This window comes from Chrysemys picta, chromosome 2, assembly GCF_011386835.1.
Source record: "Chrysemys picta bellii isolate R12L10 chromosome 2, ASM1138683v2, whole genome shotgun sequence".
NCBI classification, from domain to species: domain Eukaryota; kingdom Metazoa; phylum Chordata; order Testudines; family Emydidae; genus Chrysemys; species Chrysemys picta.
Window position 1 is genome coordinate 245,740,222 of NC_088792.1, and position 25,365 is coordinate 245,765,586.

At 45.4% G+C, this 25,365-nt stretch overlaps 1 protein-coding gene across 2 annotated transcripts in view; it reads left to right on the top strand.

Annotated features, from left to right (window-relative positions):
- Positions 1-6,315: 6,315 nt before the first annotated feature.
- Positions 6,316-25,365, top strand: part of NECAB1 (N-terminal EF-hand calcium binding protein 1) — a 146,271-nt gene continuing 127,221 nt past the window's right edge. For both annotated transcript variants that reach the window (XM_005291563.5, XM_065585886.1), the window contains exons 1-2: positions 6,316-7,143; positions 15,856-15,880. In XM_005291563.5, coding sequence (XP_005291620.1) covers positions 7,045-7,143; positions 15,856-15,880 — 124 coding nt within the window. In that variant the 5' untranslated portion in view covers positions 6,316-7,044. The remainder of the gene's footprint in view (positions 7,144-15,855; positions 15,881-25,365) is intronic.

The following is a 25,365-nucleotide window of genomic DNA, read 5'->3' on the forward strand; positions in this document are numbered from 1 at the left end:
CGCAGAATAGAAAGAGGGCCCCAGCATGGACTGATTGGGAAGTCTTGGATCTGATCGCTGTGTGGGGCGATGAGTCCGTGCTTTCAGAGCTGCGATTGAAAAAACGGAATGCGAAGATCTATGAGAAGATCTCCAAAGCCATGACGGAGAGAGGATACAGCCGGGATGCAATGCAGTGCCGCGTGAAAATTAAGGAGCTGAGAAAAGGGTACCAGAAGACCAAAGAGTCAAACGGACACTCCGGATCCCAGCCTCACACATGCCGTTTCTACGAGGCACTGCATTCCGTTCTAGGTGCGGCCGCCACTACTACCCCACCACTGTCCATGGACTCTGACGATGGGGTATTGTCGACGGCCACTTCCTCGGAGATGTTCGCGGACAGGGAAGATGAGGAAGGAGATGAGGAGGACGAGGCAGTCGACAGTGCTTTCAATGCTGATTTCCCCAACAGCCAGGATCTCTTCATCACCCTCACAGAGATCCCCTACCAATCCTCCCAAGGCAGTAACCCAGACCATGAATCAGGGGAAACATCAGTAGGTAAGTGTTTTAAACATTTATTTTGAACAGAATAGGAATGGTATCTTAACAATGGGTTTTTCATGATTAGTTTGCCCTAGGCGCTTTAGTTTCTAGTCCTTGCCAGTGCAGCTACTGGAAAATTCTGTCAATATGTCTGGGAATAGAGCAGAAATCCTCCTGGGACATCTCCATGAAGGTCTCCTGGAGGTATTGTGAAAGCCTTTGCATCAGGTTCCTGGGGAGAGCGGCCTTATTGTGTCCTCCATGGTAGGAAACTTTTCTGCGCCAGGCTAGCAGCAAGTACGCTGGGATCATTGCCTCGCAAAGCATGGCGGCATACGGCCCTGGTGCTTGCTGGCATTCATGCAGCATGAGGTCTTTCTCTGTCTCCGAAATCCTCATCAGAGTGATATCACTCATGGTGACCTGCTTTGAATTAGGGGAATGTTAGTATTGGGACTGATTGCCTGTTCCTTTACATAACTGTAACTGGCCGTTTACAGCCACATGGGGGAGGCGTGACAGGGGCAGCATGGAGGGATCTTTCCCGGGGACAGCCGCGAGGGGGGTGGGACAGGGGCAGAGTTCATGCTGGCCGGATTGCCGGCAGCAGGAACTGGCCAACGCTAGGAGCATTGCTTGGAACGTGAAAGGAGGGCACTGCTATAAATTAAGCTTTAAGCAGCCAAAAGTCTACGGCTTACCATGTCCGCCTACTAGCCGAATTCCGTTGTCCAGCCCCGCTTGTGTGATCTGTACAGCAAGACTCCAGGCACTCAATGGGAAGGCCGAAAATTCGACCTTGTACTGAGTGCGCATGTGATAGGTGCTGTGCATGGTCTTGTTCACAGAGAAAGACTATATTCATTGTTCGCAAAACTGTATCTTTCTGAGGAATTCACTCTCTTTTTCCCATCCCACATCTGCGAGCGTCTCCCGAGCTACCCCGGCATCCCCCTCCCAGAGGCTGGCGCAGATCAGGCGACGAAAGAGAAGGACACGGGACGAGATGTTCTCAGAACTTACGGGCTGCTCCCGAGCCGAGGCACCACAGCAGACCCAGTGGAGAGAGAACATGTCGCAATACCAGCGATCACACAGTGAACGGGAGGAGACGTGGTGGCAGGAAGACCAGCAGGCGACTCAAACGTTGCTTGGACTAATGAGGGAGCAAACGGACACGCTCCAGCGCCTTGTAGATGTTCTGCAGGACCGGAGGCAGGAGGACAGAGCCCTGCTGCATTCTATCTCTAACCGCCCTCCCCCACCACAAAGTCCCATCCCCCCCTCACCCAAAGTCCCAAGAAGGAGGGGTAGCAGGGGCCGTGAAAACAGTCACTCCACCCCTGCAGACTGCTCAAGTAACAGAAGGCTCTCATTCCCAAAGATTTGATAAGTCCTTTCCTTCACTCCAAAAGCACCTCACCCAAGCCCCCGTCCCAGTTTCATCCCCAAATTTGACACCATCAGATCAGGATTAAACAAAGACTGTGAATGGCTATCCAACTACAGAAACAGTTTCTCCTCCCTTGGTGTTCACACCTCAACTGCTAGCAGAGCACTTCACCCTCCCTGATTGAACTAACCTCGTTATCTCCACACTGATATATATACCTGCCTCTGGAGATTTCCATTACTTGCATCTGAAGAAGTGAGGTTCTTACCCACGAAAGCTTATGCTCCCAGTACTTCTGTTAGTCTCAAAGGTGCCACAGGACCCTCTGTTGCTTTTTTAGAGGAGAGTGTGTTTGAAGGGGGGAAAGGGGGTTGGTAATTGGAGCTGACAGTCACCTTTACCAGGGTACAGACACAGGCAGGTTCAGCAGAAGGTCACACACACATTGCAGTCACTAGGCACCTGGTCAGTCTGGGAGGTGGTTTTCATGTTCTGTATGTGGGGGCTATGTGAGTTTGTGGCGGGGGAGGGCGGTTACAGATCTTATGCAGCGGTCCTTAGCCTGGATGACAGAGCCACGCAGCAGGGGATCTGTAACCGCCCTCCCCCGCCACGAAGTCACATAGCCCCCCCACACAGAGTCCCGAAAAGGAGGGGTGGCAGGCTCTGTTGAAACAACCAGTCCACCACTGCGGACCGCTCTAGGAGCAGGAGCCTGTCATTCCTCGAGTTTAGGAGCGTCCTTTCCATCACTACACCCGCTCCCCACCACAGTCTGCGTCCCAGTTTCAACCCTTTACCATGAAATCCTTAATAAAGAAAACAGTGTTAATGAACAAAGTTTCATTTATTTTATTTTTAAAGGTGTGTTGGAAGGGGGGAAAGGGGGTTGGTAACTGGAGAGGATAGTCAACATTAACTGGGTAAAGAAATGGGGGCAGGTTCAGCTTCTGTTTAAACAAACTTAATAGTAACAGGTTACCCTGCTCACTCTGGAACCTAGCTTTCAAAGCTTCCCGGATGCACAGCGCGTCCTGCTGGGCTCTTCTAATCGCCCGGCTGTCTGGCTGGGCGTAATCAGCAGCCAGGCAATTTGCCTCAACCTCCCACCCCACCATAAACGTCTCCCCCTTGCTCTCACAGAGATTGTGGAGCACACAGCAAGCTGCAATAACAATGGGGATATTGTTTTTGCTGAGATCAGAGCGAGTCAGTAAGCTTCTCCATCTCCCTTTCAGACGTCCAAAAGCACACTCCACCACCATTCTGCACTTGCTCAGCCGGTAGTTGAAGAGTTCTTTTTCACTGTACAGGGCGCCTGTATAGGGCTTCATGAGCCAGGGCATTAGCGGGTAGGCTGGGTCCCCGAGGATGACTATAGGCATCTCCACATCCCCAACAGTTATTTTGTGGTCCAGGAAGTAAATAGCTTCCTGCAGCCATCTAAACAGACCAGAGTTCCTGAAAACGCGAGCATCATGAACCTTGCCCGGCCATCCAATGTTGATGTTGGTAAAACGTCCCCTATGGTCCACCAGTGCTTGCAGCAGCATTGAAAAGTAGCCCTTTCTGTTAATGTACTGGCTGGCCTGGTGGGCCGGTCCCAGGATAGGGATGTGAGTTCCATCTATAGCCCCACCGCAGTTTGGGAATCCCATCGCAGCGAAGCCATCTATGATCACCTGCACATTTCCCATGGTCACTACCTTTGAGAGCAGTAGCTCAACAATTGCGTTGGCTACTTGCATCACAGCAACCCCCACGGTAGATTTGCCCACTCCAAAGTGATTCGCGACTGACCGGTAGCTGTCTGGCATTGCAAGGTTCCAGAGGGCTATGGCCACTCGCTTCTGGACAGTCAGGGCTGCTCGCATCCGGGTGACCTTGCGCTTCAGGGCAGGGGACAGCAACTCACAAATTTCCAGGAAAGTTCCCTTACGCATGCGAAAGTTTCGCAGACACTGTGATCCATCCCAGACCTGCAGCACTATGCAGTCCCACCAGTCCGTGCTTGTTTCCTGGGCCCAGAATCGCCGTTCCACACCATCAACATGACCCATTGCCACTATGATGTCCACGGCGCGGGGTCCCATGCTTTGCGAGAGGTCTGTGCCCCTCTCAGACTTAATGTCCTCACCTTGCTGCCGTAGCCTCCTCGCCCGATTTCTCAGCATCTGCCTCTGAAAAAGGTGGATGATAAGGTGCGAGGTGTTGACAATGGCCATAACTGCAGCGATGATCGCAGCGGGCTCCATGCTCGCAGTGCTGTGGCGTCTGCACTGTCAATCACCAGAAAAGTGCGCGAACTGATTGCCCGCCGGCGCTTTCACGGATGGAGGGCGGGAGTGACGGTTGGATGACGACAGTTACCCAAAACCACCCTCGACACATTTTTTGCCCCAGCAGGCATTGGGGGCTCGACCCAGAATTCCAATGGGCAGCATGGACTGCAGGAACTGTGGGATAGCTACCCACAGTGCACTGCTTCCAATGTCGACACTTGCCCCGTTAGTGTGGACTCACAAAGTCGAATTACTGTCCTTAGTGTGGATACACACATTCAACTTTGTAATATCGGTTCCACAAATTTACTTTAAGTAAAATCGAACTACTCTCGTAGTGTAGACATACCCTGAGTAATAGCTCTGTAGCGCTGTCTCAGTGCACACTACATAGAGCACTTTACACCCTAGCATGTGAATATTTACACAATGAGAGCTGCTTCATTTGAATGAGCTGAAAAATTACAGCAGATAATTCCACTTACTGATTGGACATGTGAAGGGGGGGGGAATAGAACTGTCAAAATAGGCAGGGCCAATTATAAGGCAAATGCACCAGTGCTGCCATCTAACAATAGCTAGGAAAAGGGTGAACTGAGATCCCTGCTTATTATGCAAAAATGTGTTCCCTTTGAGTTGGACCAGCACCTTCCAGTCATAGGAACATAGGCCTAGAAGGGACCTCCTGAGTCATTGGGTTGTCTCCACGGCAGGGGACTGGACTCAGTCATAATCCTGTCTAAGTGAGGGGCAATAAGGTCTTCTCTAGGAGCAAGGTGAGGACCAGGCTGAGACACCCAGCATCACAGCTTGGTCCCTGCTTTCTCTTTGTTCCATGGGGGAAGGACGCTAAGCCAGCCAGCCCTATTCATGAAGTAGCTTACTTCCCCGTGCTCACTGCCCTAGCCCCTGTACAGGGCGGAAACAGAACTATTCTCCACCCCACCTCCTTCCCTTTCCTAGCCACCTGCGTGGGAAAGGGAGCAGCAGTTCAGCAGATGCGCTCTGCCAGTCTGGCAATGCAGCCAATCCAGCCAAGTGAGCTTGATGGGTTTCCACGGAGGGCAAGAAGTGGCTACCTTCTTTCTTTGCCCGTCATTGTTTTCCTTCTTTGCAGTTTGAAACACACACACGAAAAATAGCGCGCTCTAACTCCAACACACAAATACAGTTTGTAAAGCCCATTAGCAAATTCACGTACTTTACGACATAAAATGGTGTAGTGTGTTTATTACGTGGATCATTGCTCAGACCTGTTGGATTTTCTTCAGTATGTTTTTAGAGTCTTTGTGAATTACCCGAGTAGTTCAACCTTTCTTGGAAGGCTCGCCAGGAGTGTAATGAAAATGGCACACAAATGGCATTTTATTTTATACTCACCGGTAATAAACTCGAAAAGCAAGAATCATAAAAAAAAAAAAAAAAGTAATTTCCGGCTGATTTCTAGGAGACGGTAACAGAGTTAAGAATCCCATCCCTTTCCTTTATAAAATACCTTTTTGAAAGACATTTACAAGTGACTAGTATATTTTTGCAATTGGGAGTTATGCAGGTAAATCCTCAGATCGGAATTAAATTACCCCCATTGGTGCTTCCAATTGAAACCAGGCTGAAATTTGACATGAAAGTTCTAGCATAAGACTATAGGGGGCGGAATTTCTTTACAAAGATGTGGTTGTAACTGGCTTGTTATTTATTGGCATCACATCACACAGTGTCTCCCAGAGACAATCGGGGTCGAGGTGCCAGAGGCTCTGTACAAACAAGTAAAAAAGCCCCAGCGATCTCAGACTCTAGGTTCATGACAATTCTCAATAAGTGGGCAAATCAGACAAAGGGAGGGAGATAGGACGACAAGGTGGGGGAGGAAATCTCTTGCGTTGGACCAGCTTCTGTGGGCGAGAGAGACTCTCCAGGGGCGCAGAGCTCTTCTTCTGTGTAACTCCAAAGAGTGTCTCTCTTGCCAACAGAAGCTGGCCCAATAAAAGATATCACCTCCCCCACCTTGTCTCTCAGATCCTGGGACCAAACATAGCTACACCACCACTGCCAACGGGGAGTGGGACCCACAGTAAAGGGCTCAGTCATGAGCCTGTTGCATCCTTGGGGGGCGGGGGGGGGGGGGGAGTCAGGGAGATTGAGGAGCAGCCTTAGGTATAGGCTGATATTTCCTTTGAATTCTCTGGCTCGTATTTGGAGCAAGTGGGGACTATTGTTTACCAGCTTCCATTCTGGTTTTGCACAGGTATAAGGCACCAGCACTATCCGGTTTGCAGTGGTGATCAGTCATGTCCCAATGTGTTTCCCTGCCGGAGTAAATTAAATATGTGCGATGGGTTTAGACATTCATTTGGATGCAGGCTGAGCTCCCCGCCCGTGCAGACGCACAAAGGGGCGCAGAGAGCGCGCCCGGGGGAGCACATCTCCTCCGGGCTAAAATTCTCCGTCGAGGATGTCCAGTCCCGAAGCCACATCCTCAGCCCGCGTGGGAAGGGGCTGTTGTTTTCCGCGCCAGACCCGGGTAATTTGGCGATCACGGCTCGGGCCGGGGGGAGCGGAGTTTCCCCCCAGGCTGCACGGAGGCGAAGGAGGAGGAAAGGTGGCGGGATCTGCCCACCCTGCCGGGCTGGTCCCTGGGGAGCGATCGCGCTGCAATGTGACTCCATGAAACTGACACGGGCTCTAGCGCCATCAGCAAAGGGAGGAGCGCGGGGAGGGGGCCCCGGCCAGAGCCCAGTGTGAGCAGCCTCCCGCAGCGGCTGCAGCAGCGTCTCTCCAGGAGCCGAGCCCCAGCTCATCCCGGCACGACGGCCGCAGCGCCCCCGCTCCCTGGCAGAAGGCATGGAGGATGGTCAGGAGATGTCCCCCTCCTCAACCAATTCCTCCGAGGAGCTCAGCTCGGCCCTGCCGCTCACCAAAGGGATGTCGATCTTCCTCGATGTAAGTCCGGGGCAGGCTCCGGGCGGTGGGCAGCCGGGGTGTGGGGCTGAGCCGGACGCAGCCCGCTTGGCGTTGCAGCAGAGTTGGAGGGGCTAGTTCTTGGGAGAGTGAAAACAAGCGTACGCGGGAGTCAGTCTCTTTCTAGCGCATCCTTGTAGCGGCTGCAGTGTGACCACAGCCACAGGTAACCAGGGCTAGAAACCGCGTCCTGGGGGGAGAGAGGCCGTGCAAACCTCACCGAGAAAACAAACCTTAGAGGGGCACCAGAGGAAAAATTCCCTCGCAGCGATTTCCTTGGGTTTCCCTGCGATTTGCACTGAGCCAGGGTCCAGGTGATGGAAAGTTTTGAAGGCGCATGCAAGGGTGATTTTAAGGAAGAACTATATTGGCCATCTTTTTTGAATACCGCTGAAACCTTGATAATGTGAGTTTGGTTTGACTGGTTAGAAATACCTCCTAAATCAAGGTGGCATTAAAAGCTCTCCCAAGGAAGAACAGATCAAATTGTCCTTTTAAAGGGAAAAATGGTCAAAGCCGAAATCTAAAAGGTTCCACCGTCTTGCTTTGCCTCTGGATCAGTTAACTCTTTATATTCTTTTCCTGATTTGACCATATTACTTTTTTAAAAATAATAATTTAGAGCATATGCTTATAGACAAAAGGTGTTTAGGATCTGGTCTGCTTTTATTTTATAGGACCGTAAATGCATTTTTAAACATCAAATATTTGTGTTAGAAAATGAATAACATACCTAGATAACAGTAGATTATAAGTCAGGTCTGGATGTGAAGAAATTGTCAGGGGAGAGTCACAGCCATAAATCAGTTGAATTTACAGCTGAGCCAAAAATAATGTAACTTTCAGGAATTTACTGTCAGCTACTTGTATTTCTTATCTTATAATCAAGAATGACTGATCCAGCAAGGTGCTGAGTATCTCCTGAAAGGCACAGGGATCCCTTAATTCCCACATGCATCCGAAGAAGTGGGTATTCACCCATGAAAGCTCATGCTCCAATACGTCTGTTAGGCTGGGTCTACACTACCCGCCTGAATCGGCGAGTAGAAATCGACCTCCTGGGGATCGATTTATCGCGTCCCATTGGGACGCGACAATCGATCCCCGAATCGACACTCTTACTCCACCAGCGGAGGTGGGAGTAAGCGCCGTCGACGGGAAGCCGCAGAGGTCGATTTTGCCGCCGTCCTCACAGCGGGGTAAGTCGGCTGCGATACGTCGAATTCAGCTACGCTATTCACGTAGCTGAATTTGCGTATCTTAAATCGACTCCCCCCTGTAGTGTAGATGTAGCCTTAGTCTATAAGGTGCCACAGGACTCTTTGCTGCTTTTACAGATCCAGACTAACAAAGCTACCCCTCTGATACTTCATTCCCAATGGACTCTAGAGGAACTGAGGGCATTTAAAAACTAACTTACATTGTGCTGAGTGCCATCTGCAAGAGGCTAAGCAGCCTCAGTTCCCGCTGCTGAAAGTGGCACTCAGCACCTCAGACCTTTTCAGGAGCTGCTCCTCACCCTGCAGGATTAGGCCCAGCATTCAGAAAAGCACTTGAGCAGGAGTCTAACTTGAATTCAGCAGGACGACTGGCGTGCTCAAAGGTGAGCCTCTGGTTACGTGCTTGATCAGCCACAGAGCGCTCGGCACCTTGCACAAGACTGAGCCCATATACACTGTCTACACATGCTGTGCAATTGAGTGTAACGACATTAACAATGTAGCCCCTCTTTAGGTCTTAGTATAGGCAAAGTTCGCAGGATTGAATCAGTCTGTGCATCTGTTTTTGGTTTGACAAGCTCCATAGACTTACACTATATTACACCAACTTTCACTGCTGACTACTTCAAAATACAAAGCACAATATAGGTTCATAACATCTATATAGGCCCACACATCTATATTCATCAACGATGAAACTTGCACTAAGGGCCCTACATCTATAAACACCTCTAAAGTGACCACATTAAAATTCCCAGTGATTTCCCAACAATTTTACTGAGCGTTCAGTAAAAACTACGGCTACTTTTAATGATTTTTGTAGATCCCTGCTGTAATCATTTAAGAGAGGGCTACCCTTTATTGCATTTTATTATATTTATGGCCTGTAGACATAATAAAAATGCTGTTTCTGGATATCACTTTGATCCTACAAGATTTATTCTTCCCTTGGTGTGTGTGCATAACTCTCCTTAAATCAAAAGGGAGTTCTACACATGCATTACAGAGAGGTGGAATCACTGGTTTGCAAGAAAAAAGGGATAAGAGTACGAGTGGAGCCTACAGCTAAAGATAATAGCATCCTAAATTGGGCAATATCCTCTCAGCGTGATCTCACAAAGATTCACCAACACATGAAAAGTAACAAAGAATCCTGTGGCACCTTATAGACTAACAGACGTATTGGAGCATAAGCTTTCGTGGGTGAATACCCACTTCGTCAGACACATGACAAAGTGGGTATTCACCCACGAAAGCTTATGCTCCAATACGTCTGTTAGGCTAGGTCCACACTACCCGCCCGATTCAGCGGGTAGAGATCGATCTTCTGGGATCGATTTATCGCATCTCATCTGGACGCGATAAATCGACCCCAGAAGTGCTCCCTCATTGACTGCGGAACTCCTGCTCGCCGAGAGGAGGAAGCGCTGTCGACGGGGGAGCTTGCCTGCGCCGTGTGGACCCGCAGTAAGAAAACTTAGTTCGATCTAGGAAACGTCGACTTCAGCTACGCTATTCTTGTAGCTGAAGTTGCGTTTCCTAGATCGATCCCCCGCCCCAGTGTGGACCAGCCCTTGGTCTATAAGGTGCCACAGGACTCTTTGTTGCTTTTTACAGATCCAGACTAACATGGGTACCCCTCTGATACTTGACCAACACATAAATAGCAGAAGGTTTGGCCCTAAAAAGAGCATCAAAGTATCTCCTCCAAAGGGAGGTGGGGGGCAGGTAAGCTGGATCTTAAGCTGTACACTAGCCAAGTATGATTGCAACACAGTGAACATTACCTACATTTTGTTCCTGTCTACCCACAATACGGCGCATAACTGCCTTTGATGTCAATACATTGCCACCTAAATACATCGGTGGTTGGATGCCATAATAGATTTCTGAATTCTCCCTATATCTGTGTGGCTGCAATTCCAACAAAAGTAATCATGTATCCAGCCAAACGTCATGTTCCTGTGTGTTGATGCAGGGGTAGGTTGGGCTGTGTTCTCCTCTTTTAACTGACTGCTGCCTATTGGTAACATCCCAATAATGATGCTTAGCATTTATATAGCACTTTCATCTTCAAACAGCTACAGAAAATTAAAGTTTCTTCTGTTCAAAACACCCTAATGAGGAAGGTAAGTAAAAGATAGCTGGGCTCCCAATCTTCTGCCTAATGTTTATCTATTACACGAGTCTCCAAGGTAATGCTGATATACAGTACTTTAGTGATTCCTTATGTTAAACTCACTGTAGGTGGGTGTATTACGGTATGGCCTTCCAGTGACTGCTTGAGCACTGCTGCTCTGAATGAGCCAAGTTCGGTGCTAAGTGCCCGCCTTCTGGTGCCTCCAATACTTTAATGCAATGCTGTTTGAAATATAATCACTTGCACAGAGGCTGAGAATGGGACATTGTGCATATGTCATTATTGCTCAGGGCACAAATAAGTTGTGTGGTCTATTTATCTGGGTTGTACCACTTGCTCTGTGTTGGATACATCCCACTGCTTTTCTCATTATTCAGCCCATTAGCCATGCTTACCTGGGCTCTCCCAGCAGGCAATTCAACCCAGGCACCTTTTCTTCAAGGAGCAGGATTTCTACACTTGCCATTATGGATTTGCCTCCCCTTTAGGGGCTCCATGCTATCCTCTTTTCATCAGGCAGAGTCTTGCATAGCCAGCCCAAGTAATTAGCTCTAGATCTCAAAATATTTCTATTTTTTTAAATCCACAACTCTCTCTCTGTCCTTTGGCATTAAAAAAGGAAGCAAAACAACCATGAGCTCTCTTGCTATCTCTACAGCTGATATTAACTAACAGCTACTAATTCCAGTACAATGCACATTCTTACAGACATCACTGTTGCTGGTGCACAAACAAGGAAGCAGGCAAATGGAGAAACATTTTCATGTTTGCTCCATGTGAAAACACACAAGAAAAACGAATACTGATTGCCAAATGAAAAAAACCAACCCACAGTATCAGCTAGGACCCTAGTGTTGTATTTTAGCCATTAAAAGAATATTACCGAGTGTAAAACCATTCTGACAAGGCTCTAGACAGTCCTTTGTCCTCCTGCATTTTTGCTTTTCAATAGTACCTTCTCAAGCTTAAGATTCTCAGACTTTAGCAATTGGGTGTTAGTATTAGTAGAGTGTTTCCAGAGTACTGTTTAAAAAAAATAATCAGAAACTGAGCAGCCCAATCGTGCTATTGAGAGCTGAGTTGCAAAGTCCCCTTTGTTCAGAGGTACTAAGCAGAGATTAATTAAAGCCACTAAATTTAGTTCAGAATGGACCTGAATCTAGATTTTGAACATCCCAAAATTCAGATCTGAGTTTATGAAGGGAGTCCTGGATCTGAATCAGTAGCTTATTTTTTTAAGCTTTGTTCCCATGTCAAACAACATACAGTCAGGCAAAGCAATCACACAGAGTGTTAGGACACTCAAATTTCAGGGGTGCTTGGATCTTGGGTTTTCAGTTAGTCCAATCTCTAATAAAGACTATAAAGTAATGCTACTATAGGTGATTTATTTAAACTAATCCTAGGTAGCGTCTTAGCTGCACCGTTACTGATCTGCTGTGTTCTAACTGGCTTAGAAAGCAAACCTCCTGCCTTGACTTATCATAAGTACTCACGCACATTTGGAAAATGTTGCCCATTCTGTGTGCCTACATATTTCTGTAGAAACTTTTCTGATCAGATGAAGCTTTCCATTTCTGTGTTGTGGCAACCTGTTAATAATGCTCAGCTGTTATCTGACTGGTTGCCTCGGATCCCAATAGGAACAAGTTTCTATCTTGGCCTGCCTTCAGGTGGGTACAAGGCCTTAAATGGCAACAGAAACCACTGTGCTGGGGTGGAGGCATCCTATGGAGGGAGGATTCCAAACACCCGTGCATCATGGAGCACTGCTCCAGAGTGACATTCTCCAAGATGCTCAGAAATAGGCTTGTGGGTGGGCTGGCTGGGGGTAAGGGGGAATGCTGAGCATAGCACAGAGCCACTGGCCCAAAATGTTGCACGGGGCAGGTGTAGGGAGGGCCACAAACAGATTATATTTCATCCCAGATGTTCACGCTACTTGTGTTCTTTCTTCAGGATGGTAGGAGGGCTGGAAGAATCCAGCCCTGCTTATCTTCCATCTAGGTCCCCAAATCAGGCTTTGCACAAGGAGTCCAACATTTCATCCTGATTATTTAGACAGCTTCTGGGACATGCACCGTTTGCACTGTGGGGTAAATACAGGCCTCTACCATCTGTGGATAAGAATTTATATCTCTTAGTAAAAGTCATGATACAAAGTAGTTACACTCCACATGTTTCAATTTTGTATCACTTCTCCCCACAGCAAACCATGGTAGCAGCTCCCTTTTGAAATGTATTTTTCTTTATTTAATTCCTGCCTAGTCTAGTGTAAGCTCCTTCTTCCTGGCCTCTCCCCCCACTTTAGTCCATCCAGAACACAGCTGGCAACAGCATCTTCCTCTGCCATTTTCCTGACCATGCTTTCCCCATTCTTACATCTCTACACTCGTTTTTTTCTTTTTCATCCACAACCAGTTCAAGCTTCCCCTCACTTTCAAAGCAATGCACAAACTTGCTCCCGCATATCTGATCTCACTGCCTCCTGAACCCAGTCTGATCCCTTTGCTCCACAAAAGGTTCTCGGCAGACTGCTTCCTTGCCCAGTCTTAACCCTTTGTCTTTATTCACAGTCTCTTACGTTTGCAGCAGCCTCCCAGCTCGCATTCTCGAAGCATCCTGTCAAGTTCTTCTGTACCAGATATCGACTGACTGCAGAGCTTGCTTGTACACCCCAGATGTATTCATCCTTGTAGTTCGTTCAGTAGTTCTAAGTTGTCTTCCCATCAGGAATTGTGCTGGACTATATCCAGTAGCTACTATTAGTATTGATCTGTAGTTTAGAAGAGCAAGGAATGGATCTTCCTGCTCTAAGATTTTCTTGGCTGTCTGTAGAGCTCTCTCAGCCTCTCCATTTGCTTGAGAGCTCCAAGTAATATGATTAAAATCATATTTTGTTCAGAATGACTTAAATTCTGCTGCAACTTGTTCATCACTAGTTGTTCTGGAATATCAAAGTGAGCAAAAGTGCACTTCAGTTTCTCGATAACACTGCACCATGTTATGTCTTTCAAGTTCATTATTTCTATATATCAGGAAAAATAGTCCACGGCAACCAGGTAATGATGTCCTCTGAATTCATCTAAATCTGCAGCAAGTCTCTTCCAAGGTCTTTCGGGTAGAGGTGTTTGTACATTGTATGATCCAGCGTTGTCTCTTAAGTTTATTTGTACAGGATCTCCTTTCAAAAGCCCCATATCATCAAATCCTCCACTGAGTTCTTCCTCCTTTCTCTCTAGGCCCATTGTGGGTGCCATACTGCGGCTGAGAAGGTTTCTGGTCTTTGGTCACATACAAAGACAAAAGCTATGCATTTGGAGTGTAAGTTGTTTTGGTGGTGAAGTGGCCCATGCACTTCGGAATACCTCCAGTGGTAGTCAGAGCTGTATTGAGTGACTTTGTCTCTGAAAGGGGTTGAAGGTGATTGTAAGCCTTTTCTGAGATGAGTATGACCTCAACTCCTGCATCAATTTAGAAGTCAGTAGTCCTGCCAAAAATATTCAGTTTCACTCTCCAGGCAGGCTCTGTGTCATCACAAGTGACAGATGCCAGAAACAATGACTCTTGATTGTCTGGAATATGAGTTAACTCCCTTACTGCTTTGGTGCAGCAAAGAGCTGCAAACTGTCCATATGTCCATGTATTACACAGCGCGCCTCTGGCTGCATGTGCATCATATCTTGGGATATGACTTTTTCCACACCTTGTGCATGTAGGCTGGAATTTGTCCCTCTTAGCCTGGGAGTTTTCTTTCCCTGCCTCAGGCGTTTTATGATAATGACTTAAACACTCAAATGTTAATTTATAGCTTCTAGATTAGGTTCAGGTTTTTCAGGTTGCTCCTGCCTTTTGTTCTATTGTTTAACTAATTCTGACTGTTTTGCTATCTGTATAGCTGTGGCTAGGGCTAATTCTCTTCAGTTGTAGCTGCTGTGAAAGATTTTTATCTGTTAACCCAATAACCAGCTTGTCTGAGATTTTCATGTTTTCTATTCCCCCAAATCACAATTTTTATCCAATACATGCAGAGCTCTAATAAAACATTCAATGATTCTCTGATGAAACTGAATTCTCTGATGAAAACATGCTCTTTCATAAACCACAATTGAGGCATAAAGTATTCATCAAGCATAGCCAGAACCCTTTCATAGTCATCTTTGTGACTGTATTCAGTAAAGTCAAATGATTTTAAAATATGCTCTGCCTGCTTCCCCATACCATATATTAAAGATGATACCTGTGTATCTCCAGTTTCTTTGTATAGCTTGGTAATAATGCAAAATCTTGTTTCCAGTCTGATCATTCTGAAGGTTTATCAAAGCAGAATTCGCTCAAGCATTGACGAATGGCCTGTTGATGAGATCCTGCAACCTTTGTTGCTATTTCTTTTGTCTGCAACCTTTGCTGCTGTTTTCTTTCTATTTCTGTTCTTAGTTTACTCCTGACACCATGTCATGTTCTTCTGTACCAGATATGGACTGGCTACAGAGCTTGCTTATACATACCAGACATGTTCACCATTAGATCCTTTAATGCTCTGCCAGGTATGGCTGTGGTCGATCTAAATGAGGTATTTTACACAATGTCACCTAGTGGATGAATAGTATAATACAGTTTAACATTCCATTACACAGTCTCTCTCTGCTCCTTTAAATCACTAACAACCCATGGGTCCTGGATTGACTGCACTCTAACATCCACACTCTGTCCATTGTTTGTACCACCCCTTGTACCTTTAGGGCTGGTCTACATAGAAACTTGCACCAAAATAATTAAATTGGTTTTTAATTCACACCTCTAGTAATTTTGGTGAAAGTCCGGGTGCTTTTTAGTTTATGGGTACTAAATCAAGTTAAATTGACATAGGATACTTGTATTCTGAAATGAGTGTTCACATACAGACTTGCACTGAAATCACAAATTAAAACCAACTGAGTTATTTCAGTGCAAGTTTGTTTGTGGATGAGATTATAACCCCTTCAGAGCAGAGATTTTATTTTCCAATTTTAATTGCTGACAAGTGCTGTGTATAACTGCAGTGATATATATGTATAACCCTGAAGATGTGTCCAGTGCTTGTCAGCAATATTATATATATATATAAATAAATACAAATAATTACTATGGCCCTGGTTTTATGAGTGCACAGCACTGGAGTTAAAGAAAGCTCAGTGTGAGAGAGGGACAAAAGCAAATGTGGGGCTTCTCTTGCTACCGCATTGTGAAAATATGATGGTGGAATAAAAAAAAAAGCAAATGCTCATTGTTTAAAATCTGCAGTGTCATACAGTGTATGCAGAAAGTGATTCCTTTCTCTCTTTTTCTATCTAGATATTGAGAAGAGCAGACAAAAATGGTAAGACCAGTCACTTCCGACTCTTTTTTTCTCTTCAGAAAAATCTATCATACCCAAACCTGTGTTTTAATGCTTGATAAACTAGGCTGCACTGAACACATTCAAATGAAAACTGGCTTTTGTTAGTGTAGTAGCTGTCACTCTAGAAGTCAGACACATGATGTTTGATGCTTATGATTTTCTGTCCTGATCTGGCAATTGGGTCTGGGCTGACCCTTGTGCTTGCATGGAGTCCCATTGCAGATGATGGAACTATGCACAGGTGCAAGGGTCTGTCCACGTGGATCTTATTGCAGGCCTTAGAGTGTAGAAGCTACCTCCTGGTGGTAAAATTGGTTGCCATTTTGAATACCAATTAATTTTATAAGCTAGCTACCAATTGTTCTTTTACATACAGCGGGCAGACTCTTATTAAGAAGAACTGTCTGTGCATGTGGGGACACATGCTACCTTTGGCTATGTGCACACAGAATCTATTGGGCCAAATCTTGCTTTTTCAGGCTAAACTCCCATTGATGTCAATAGTTTTGCTTGAGTAAAGGCTGCAGTATTTGGCTCAGTGAATTAAGTGCACATGCACCCAAAGGCAAAATTTGGCTTAGGCATTTGACTAGCATCTTTGTTCATTGCATGCATATGTATTATTAGTAACTGTGTTTACAAATGCCATTTAAATATTACGAATAGCTCAATTTCTACAATTTTAAAATACTTAAATATATTTCCTCAAGTCAAATTTGCTTTCCTCCCACAGTTTTCAGATATTTGTTTGTCTGTCCATGTGTCAGAAGGCAGGATGAATGACCTGAATCATGTGTAATTCATAGTAATACAAAACCCTCTTGGTATATTAGCAAGGACTGGTGATTTTCCATTAGCATGGATTGATGCTTTTCCATTAGGTAAAATACAGTAAGTTTAGAATGAAATACTGGAAGCCCTGACACACACATGCAGTCCCACTGCATTATGAGCACCATCACAAGGGAAACCAGTGGGCTTGTAAATACAAGTGTAAGTGCTGCAGGATCAGGTTCTAGTTTTAACTCAAGTTCAACTCCTTGTTCCATCACAGAATTCCTGCATGGCTGGGGTAAGTCACAGAATCGTAGGACTGGAAGGGACCTCGAGAGGTCATCTCGTCCAGGCCCCTGCTTTTAGTAGCTCTGTGCCTCAGTTTTCCATCTGTAAAATGAGGCTAATAGCACTTCCCTACCTCCCAGGGGTGTTGTAAGGATAAATACATGTGGTGATGGGGACCATGTAAGTGCCTAAGATAAATAGAAATAAACCTTACAGATAGTATCTTGGCACATTCAAGGGCTGGAGTGGGGGTGGGAAGAAGCTCTTCCTAAATGCTATATTCCAATACAGCAGCTCTCACTCTTTTTCAGTCTGTAGACCTCAATCTAATGGAGATCTGCTGCTTGTGGACCACATATGATGAAAACATCTGGGGCCATAGATCCATCTGCTATAAATTGCCAGAGCACCATTGTTGTCAGTGGAGCTGTGACCATTTACACCAGCTGAGGATCTGTCTCCTGATCCTTTGGAACCATACCCCCCGGCCCCAACGCACAGTGGAACCAGCTGGTTCTATGACAGCCAAGACCCTGCACTCCCGCAGTGAGAGAATAGCATTGCCTCCTTAATTCATTGTCCATACTCTGTTAATTCAAATAGGGGGGAAGTAATCCCAAGTCAGTGACAAACCTGATTAGCCCAGCATAGTCCAATGGCATGTAATCCTAAAGGCAATTTGTCTTTGAAATGCACAACCCTTGATCTCACTAGAGCAAGGAGAAACTCGTGGAAAAGAACATCCTGATTCTAAGGTGATAATTCAACCACGTTAGTTGTATTAACTTGACTCAACAAATCAGAAACTGAAACTGTACTTGTATCAATGTTTGCTCAACCCCTGAATGCCAACAAACCTAACATACTTCCATTCTTTTGTGATTTAGCAGAGTAAACGCTCATGCCACATTAACGGTATGTCTACATTTGAGCTGGATCGTCTAAGTCCCAGTTTGCATACACTTACCTGAGCTAATTCCATTTGAGCTAGCATGCTAAAAGTAGCAGTGTAGTCTGGGCTGCATGGGCAGCAGCTTGGGCTAGCTGCCCAAGTAGGTAACTGCCTAGACCCCCAGCTTCATACTCAGCCAGCTAGCCTGTGCCTTCTCCCATGTTACCCCAGCTACACTGCTATTTTTAAGTGTGCTAACTCAAATGGAATTAGCTCAGGTAAGTGTATGCAACTGGGGCTTACACCATCCAGCTCAAATGTAGATGTACTCTAAAAGCAATCAGATGTGTTTCTAAGACTTTGCCATGAGATAGCCTCTGTTTGAGGAAGTCAAATATTAGAAGGCTGGCCACATATATAGCATGTTTAAGCTGTTGTCGGCAAATGTTTCAAAATATTTTTTGTGAACTGGGTGCTTTGCAGTGTAAATGACACCTGTTCAATATGGTAGGAAACCAAATATTGATTTACTGTTATATTAGCATATCATGTTTGTTGCAGTAATGTATGTAAGTTCTTGCACATATTGTTAAGGTAGTGCTGTTTTGAAATCATAGCAATCTTTTACATTACCTTCAGTGAGAAATTAAAATATCAGAACTGTATCCTGACACTGAAGAAATATATGTCTGTTAGATATTAAGCAACCTTATTAGTTACAGCTTGACTAGTAGTAGGAAAACTAATCTAGGTAGTTCAAATGCAAGTGTCCTGATTGAATGTATTGCCCTAAAAATACTATTAATGAAAGGTCAATGTTTATATCCAAAGAGATAGAACATTCCAGTCTCAATCAGATGGGAAATGCATCAAGAATTCATCTATCATATTTCATGAACCAGGTATCACCCATGACCAGTTCTGGGAACTGACTTCTTCACTACAGGCTAGAGCCTGCCCTGTCCTGAACTAGCTTTCTGGGAAGCAAGAAGGCACAAGGAGCATCTTCCCTTCCCGCTCCCTAGCAAAGCAGCAGGACATGATCTCACTCTAGAATTCAAGAGAAGAGTAGGTGGAACACTCAGCCAGTGCACTGGTCCACTTCCCATGTCCACCAGATAGGAGATATGTCTTGCCCTCCTGCTAACCCCTATGATGTAGTCAGTCGAATGAGCTAGTCAGGGACATGTGCTGCTCCTGATCAAATGAGAACTAAAATGAGATTGGCACCACATTGTGCCAGCTTACTCCAAGCCATCCTGTCATGCAATTGCAAAGTGTATATTGTGCAGAATGCACGGCTGTCGCTGTCACTGCTCTATTCCACCTTACCCCACCAGCCGCCCTAATACAGCTCCCTAAACAAAAGACAGGATTTTTTTCACAGAACGGCAGTATTTACTCGTGCTAGGTAACTACTCAATAGATTGTGAAATAGCACAACTCCTTGGTATAAATGTTGTAATCTAGCCTTGGATGGTATTGAATACCCCAAAGGACTTCTTCTAAAAACAAAATGAAATGAGAGATCAAAGAGCATGGAAATCTTGCTGTTAAATAAGAACATAATTATCACCACTCACAAATGCTACAATGGCTATATTACCCTTATGACAGTTAAATATTGCTCTAAATTATAAACTGCACCATTAAATAGTCATATTCCCATAAGAAGAAGACTAAATTTCATGAGTATTTTCTAACCTTTCATTCAGCTGGTTTGTGTTTCTTTTGCTAAAGTAGCCAGGTTAGATAGGCCTCTGTACCACTTCAGACATGCATACCACTGCATAATTTTGAACTCTTCCAGTTGTAACCAAATATCCATGCTCTCAACAAGATCAGGTGACTAAGCTATATTTGTAGTTCACATTTTCATACCAAAATGGGCTGATGATAACTGATGGTGATCTCCATAAATGCAAAGTATGGATTAGATCAATACTGTTTTAATACCTGGCAATCTCACATGTGCCCGATTCTTTTACACAGAGGGAGCACAACATGTAAGTAAGAAATGCCAATGATTTAAGGGTAAGCAGGAGGAGTATAGCTGGTTGGAAATTTTCCGACAGACGCCAATTCATTGAAAGCTAAACATTATGATGAAAGTTCATTTTGAAAGAAAAAAATTGCAAAAAATCATATTTATATGGACAAAATTTTTGGTTTAAACCTTTTTGAGAAAGGAATGTTTTGATTTTCTGTTTCAAAACAAACTTTGTTTTATCTTTTTATTTTATTTTAATTTTAATCTATTGAGGCTGCAGGAACAAACCATCCCAATGTGTAGAAAGAATAGTAAATATGGCAGGTGACCAGCTTGGCTTAACAGTGAAATCCTTTCTGATCTTAAACACAAAAAAGAAGCTTACAAGAAGTGGAAGACTGGACAAATGACCAGGGAGGAGTATAAAAATATTGCTCAGGCATGCAGGAGTGAAATCAGGAAGGCCAAATCACACTTGGAGTTGCAGCTAGCAAGAGATGTAACAAGAAGGGTTTCTTCAGGTACCATTAGTAACAAGAAGAAAATCAAGGAAAGTGTGGGCCCCTTACTGAATGAGGGAGGCAACCTAGTGACCGAGAATGTGGAAAAAGATAATGTACTCAATGCTTTTTTTGCCTGTGTCTTCATGAACAAGGTCAGCTCCCAGACTACTGCACTGGGCAGCACAGCATGGGGAGGAGGTGACCTTTCTTTCTGAGGAGAAAGAAGTGGTTCGGGACTATTTAGAAAAGCTGGATAAGCACAAATCCATGGGGCCGGATGCGCTGCATCCGAGGGTGCTAAAGGAGTTGGCGGATGTGACTGCAGAGCCTTTGGCCATTATCTTTGAAAACTTATGGCGATCGGGGGAGGTCCCGGATGACTGGAAAAAGGCTAATGTAGTTCCCATCTTTAAAAAAGGGAAGGAGGAGGATCCGGGGAACTACAGGCCAGTCAGCCTCACCTTAGTCCCTGGAAAAATCATGGAGCAGGTCCTCAAGGAATCAATTCTGAAGCACTTAGAGGAGAGGAAAGTGATCAGGAACAGTCAGCATGGATTCACCAAGGCCAAGTCATGCCTGACTAACCTAATTGCCTTCTATGATGAGATAACTGGGTCTGTGGATGAGGGGAAAGCAATGGACGTGTTATTCCTTGACTTTAGCAAAGGTTTTGATACGGTCTCCCACAGTATTCTTGCCAGCAAGTTAAAGAAGCAGGCAGGGCCGGCTCCAGGCACCAGCTTCTCAAGCAGGTGCTTGGGGCGGCCGTTCCGGACAGGGGCGGCAGTTCCAGGTATTCGGCGGCAATTCAGCGGAGGGTCCATCACTCCACCTGGGAGTGAAGGACCTCCCACCGAATTACCGCCGCAGATCGCGATCGTGGCTTTTTTTAGATCGTGATCGCGGCTTTTTTTTTTTTTTTTTTTTTGGTTTTGGCTGCTTGGGGCGGCCAAAACCCTGGAGCCGGCCCTGGAAGCAGGGGCTGGATGAATGGACTATAAGGTGGATAGAAAGCTGGCTACATCGTCGGGCTCCACGGGTAGTGATCAATGGCTCCATGTCTAGTTGGCAGCCGGTATCAAGTACCTCAAGGGTCAGTCTTGGGGCCGGTTTTGTTCAAAATCTTCATTAATGATCTGGAGGATGGCATGGATTGCACCCTCAGCAACTTTGCAGATGACACTAAACTGGGAGGAGTGGTAGATACGCTGGAGGGTAGGGATAGGATACAGAGGGACCTAGACAAATTAGAGGATTGGGCCAAAAAACACCTGATGAGGTTCAACAAGGACAAGTGCAGAGTCCTGCACTTAGGACGGAAGAATGCCATGCACTGCTACAGACTAGGGAAAGAATGGCTAGGCAGCAGTTCTGCAGAAAAGGACCTAGGGGTTACAGTGGACGAGAAACTGGACATGAATCAACAGTGTGCCCTTGTTGCCAAGAAGGCTAACAGCATTTTGGGCTGTATAAGTAACGGCATTGCCAGCAGATCGAGGGACGTGATCATTCCCCTCTATTCGACATTGGTGAGGCCTCATCTGGAGTACTGTGTCCAGTTTTGGGCCCCACACTACAAGAAGGATGTGGAAAAATTGGAAAGAGTCCAGCGGAGGGCAACAAAAATGATTAGGGGGCTGGAGCACATGCCTTATGAGGAGAGGCAGAAGGAACTGGGATTGTTTAGTCTGCAGAAGAGAAGAATGAGGAGGGATTTGATAGCTGCTTTCAACTACCTGAAAGGGTATTCCAAAGAGGATGGATCTAGACCAGGGGTAAGCAACCTATGGCACGCGTGCCGCCTTCAGGGTGGTTTAGATTGGATATTAGGAAAAACTTTTTCACTAGGAGGGTGGTGAAGTACTGGAATGGGTTACCTAGGGAGGTGGTGGAATCTCCTTCCTCAGAGGTTTTAAAGGTCAGGCTTGACAAAGCCCTGGCTGGGATGATTTAGTTGGGGATTCGTCCTGCTTTGAGCAGGGGGTTGGACTAGATGACCTCCAGAGGTCCCTTCCAACCCTGATATTCTATGATTCTACATTGTATTATATCATTTTTTTTTAAAAAAGTCTAAATCAAAATGAAACTTTCAATCAACCTGCATTGAATTTTTTTCAGGATTTCATTTTATAGCAAATTTCAATCCCCCCTCTCCCCCCCCCCCATTCTCAAACAGAATTTTTATTTTTTTAATTTGTGGAATTCCCTGTGAAACAAAAAAAATTGTCATCCCCCTGTGCCCTCCCCCACCCCCCCAGGTCTAGGGGATGCAAAAGTATACTGTACTGGGTGGGGATCACCAAAACTTTGGCTTTCCCCATCTCTCCCTGCAAAACAATCTTCACTCCCTCTACCCACAGCCAACAGTGTGTGCCATGCATGTTGGCTGCACTGGAACCACATGATTCCATTCCTGTCTGTACTAATCCCCTCACTCACCTTCTGACATGGTCTGAAGGACACAGGGCTGAACCATGGAACCAGGGTCTTGCATCAGCAGCATGTGGTCAGTTGGTCACAATCAAGCATGCACTGTACCAGTTACTGGTCACTGGGGCCTCTTCTGACCATGGGTCCTTGAGCCAAAAATCCTCCTATACTCCTTCCCTGTTTGCACAAGGGTGGACATTCAAACATACTCCCTATATCCCCAATAATCCACCAGCAAACAGTCTGTGTTAATACAGAAAGAAAGAGCGAAGGGCAGGCGCTGAGACCAGATCTCTTGATCTCAGAAAGTGACACTTATCCTTGAATTGCTGGAGAGCTGCTTCACCATTAAATGAAGTCATGAAGTGCCACACAAGAATCACAGGGCAGTGCCCTGACGCTGCACAGCACCTGCATCCTGATGTGTTTCTAGTCTCTCTCCACCTCTCTGCAGCTGAGTGTGAGGAGGGGCCTCCTCTCTCCTGACTGCCCTTTTCCCCTTTAGCATCCTCAGATCTTTCACAGCTATCGCTCAGAGAATGAGGGGGGAACTCGCTAGTTTCTGCTTTCCTCTCTCGAGGGGTGGGAGAGCTTGGCCTGACCACCACCAGTACGTTGGCTCAACTCTCTGTGGGCTGCCTGCTATGTAATGAGGCCTGCACACGCTCTCTTCATTTTCTGGGGACCTCTATATGCAAAGTGTACGTACTCTCAGCCTTTTAAAAGCCCCAGCCTTGGTCTGTGTGGAGATAGCCTTGAAAACACAACTAATGGCTAAGGTTGAAATTGTTACTAATCTAGTCCACTCCTAAAGGCATCCGAGGCTGGGCTTTGGCGGACGTGAATAACCAGTTACTTGACTCCAGACCAGTTCAAAACAGAGTGGTAGTGGTAGCTGAACTGTCAGTGATGGCACAAAGGATTCTGCAAGCTACCTCCCAGATGGCTGTCTGCATTTAATTCACATCCTCTCCCATTGTGACACCGACTCTCTGAGGCCTTGGTAAAGTCACTTACCCTTTGTGCATTAGTTTTCCCAGGTGTAAAATATCAACCTCGCTGGACGTTCATTGTGATAATTAATAAGTTTGTAAATCCTGAAGAACATGCTGAAGTTCCTCAGCCAGCGCACTGAACCCTACAGTGGTTGGGAACCTAGCAGCACCCCCACTTGCCCCCAGCTTCTTTGGACAACTGAAGCTTGATAAACTTGTAGATGTTGGGAACCATGTATGGATTCCAGAACAAACTACATGTGCTCCACTTCTCCTGCAGCAAGAGGTTGGTATTAGAACAAAGATTCTCCCACCCACTTTTATATGAAATGATTCAGTAAAGTTTTGGCATATGCTAAAACCCACCTTGCTGCAATCACAATAATGGCCAGGATCTGGTTACATTTTGAGGTTGCAGAGTAGCAGCCGTGTTAGTCTGTATCCGCAAAAAGAAGAACAGGAGTACTTGTGGCACCTTAGAGACTAACAAATTTATTAGAGCATAAGCTTTCGTGGACTACAGCCCAGAAAGAAGTGGGCTGTAGTCCACGAAAGCTTATGCTCTAATAAATTTGTTAGTCTCTAAGGTGCCACAAGTACTCCTGTTCTTCATTTTGAGGTTGGGATCCCAAATTTATTTTCACAACCTTACCCAATAATATTAAGGCCAGCTCTAATCAGCGACCTAATAAAAACAAAGAGCTGCAATAGGCAGACCTACAAGAGACAAGTTAAATGTAGATGCCTCTATTTGTGTACAGATAGGAACATTACTCAGCATGTGACGAAGAATGACTGCAACTAAATGATGAAAAAATAAAAACCAAGTGCACAGACCAAAACAAAGGATCAAGAGAGCCTGGTCTGAATACCAAGTGCCCAGTGGAAAAAACCTGCAGATCCAATATAAAATATTATAATACCAAGATCAACACTCTCTCTCTCTCTCATGACTCTTAGTCTAGCTTGTTGTCAGATTTTTTTTTAATTGCTGCAAGCTCTGAGCTTTTTGAAAAATACTCTCTTTCAGCAAGTAACTTAAGTGGAATTTTTTGATAAAACTTGCATTCTGATTAGATTTGCCTTCAGAAATTGTTACTGTTTTCACATTGATATGTTTTCTTTCCATACATCCCAATCTTTTTATGACACAGGTACTCAGTCGTCACTTAGTCCTGTGGTTTTTAAATGTGCATTATAAAGACTGTTAAATAGTCTTAAAAGAGCATCACTAGCATCATATCTGGTTTGATAATTTCATATGCTCTCCTGTGTCCAGAATTACCTTAAACATTAGTACAGTGGGCGAAATCCTGGCTCCAATGAAGTCAGTCATATGGACTGCGAGGGAGTCTTGGTTTCACCCCAATTCCAACACAATGCAAACAATGGCTCATCAAAAGGGTACTGCCAAAGGACTCAGGATAGTTTTAATATAAGGCAGAATTCAGCGAGTGACTGAGAACCGACAGCTCCCTCAGGTTCCAATGGGAGTTGCAGCTGCTCAGCACCTCATCATGATTGACTCATAATGCATACACTGAGTTCTCATTCATAATTCATATGTCATGTCATTTACATAGAATAAATGA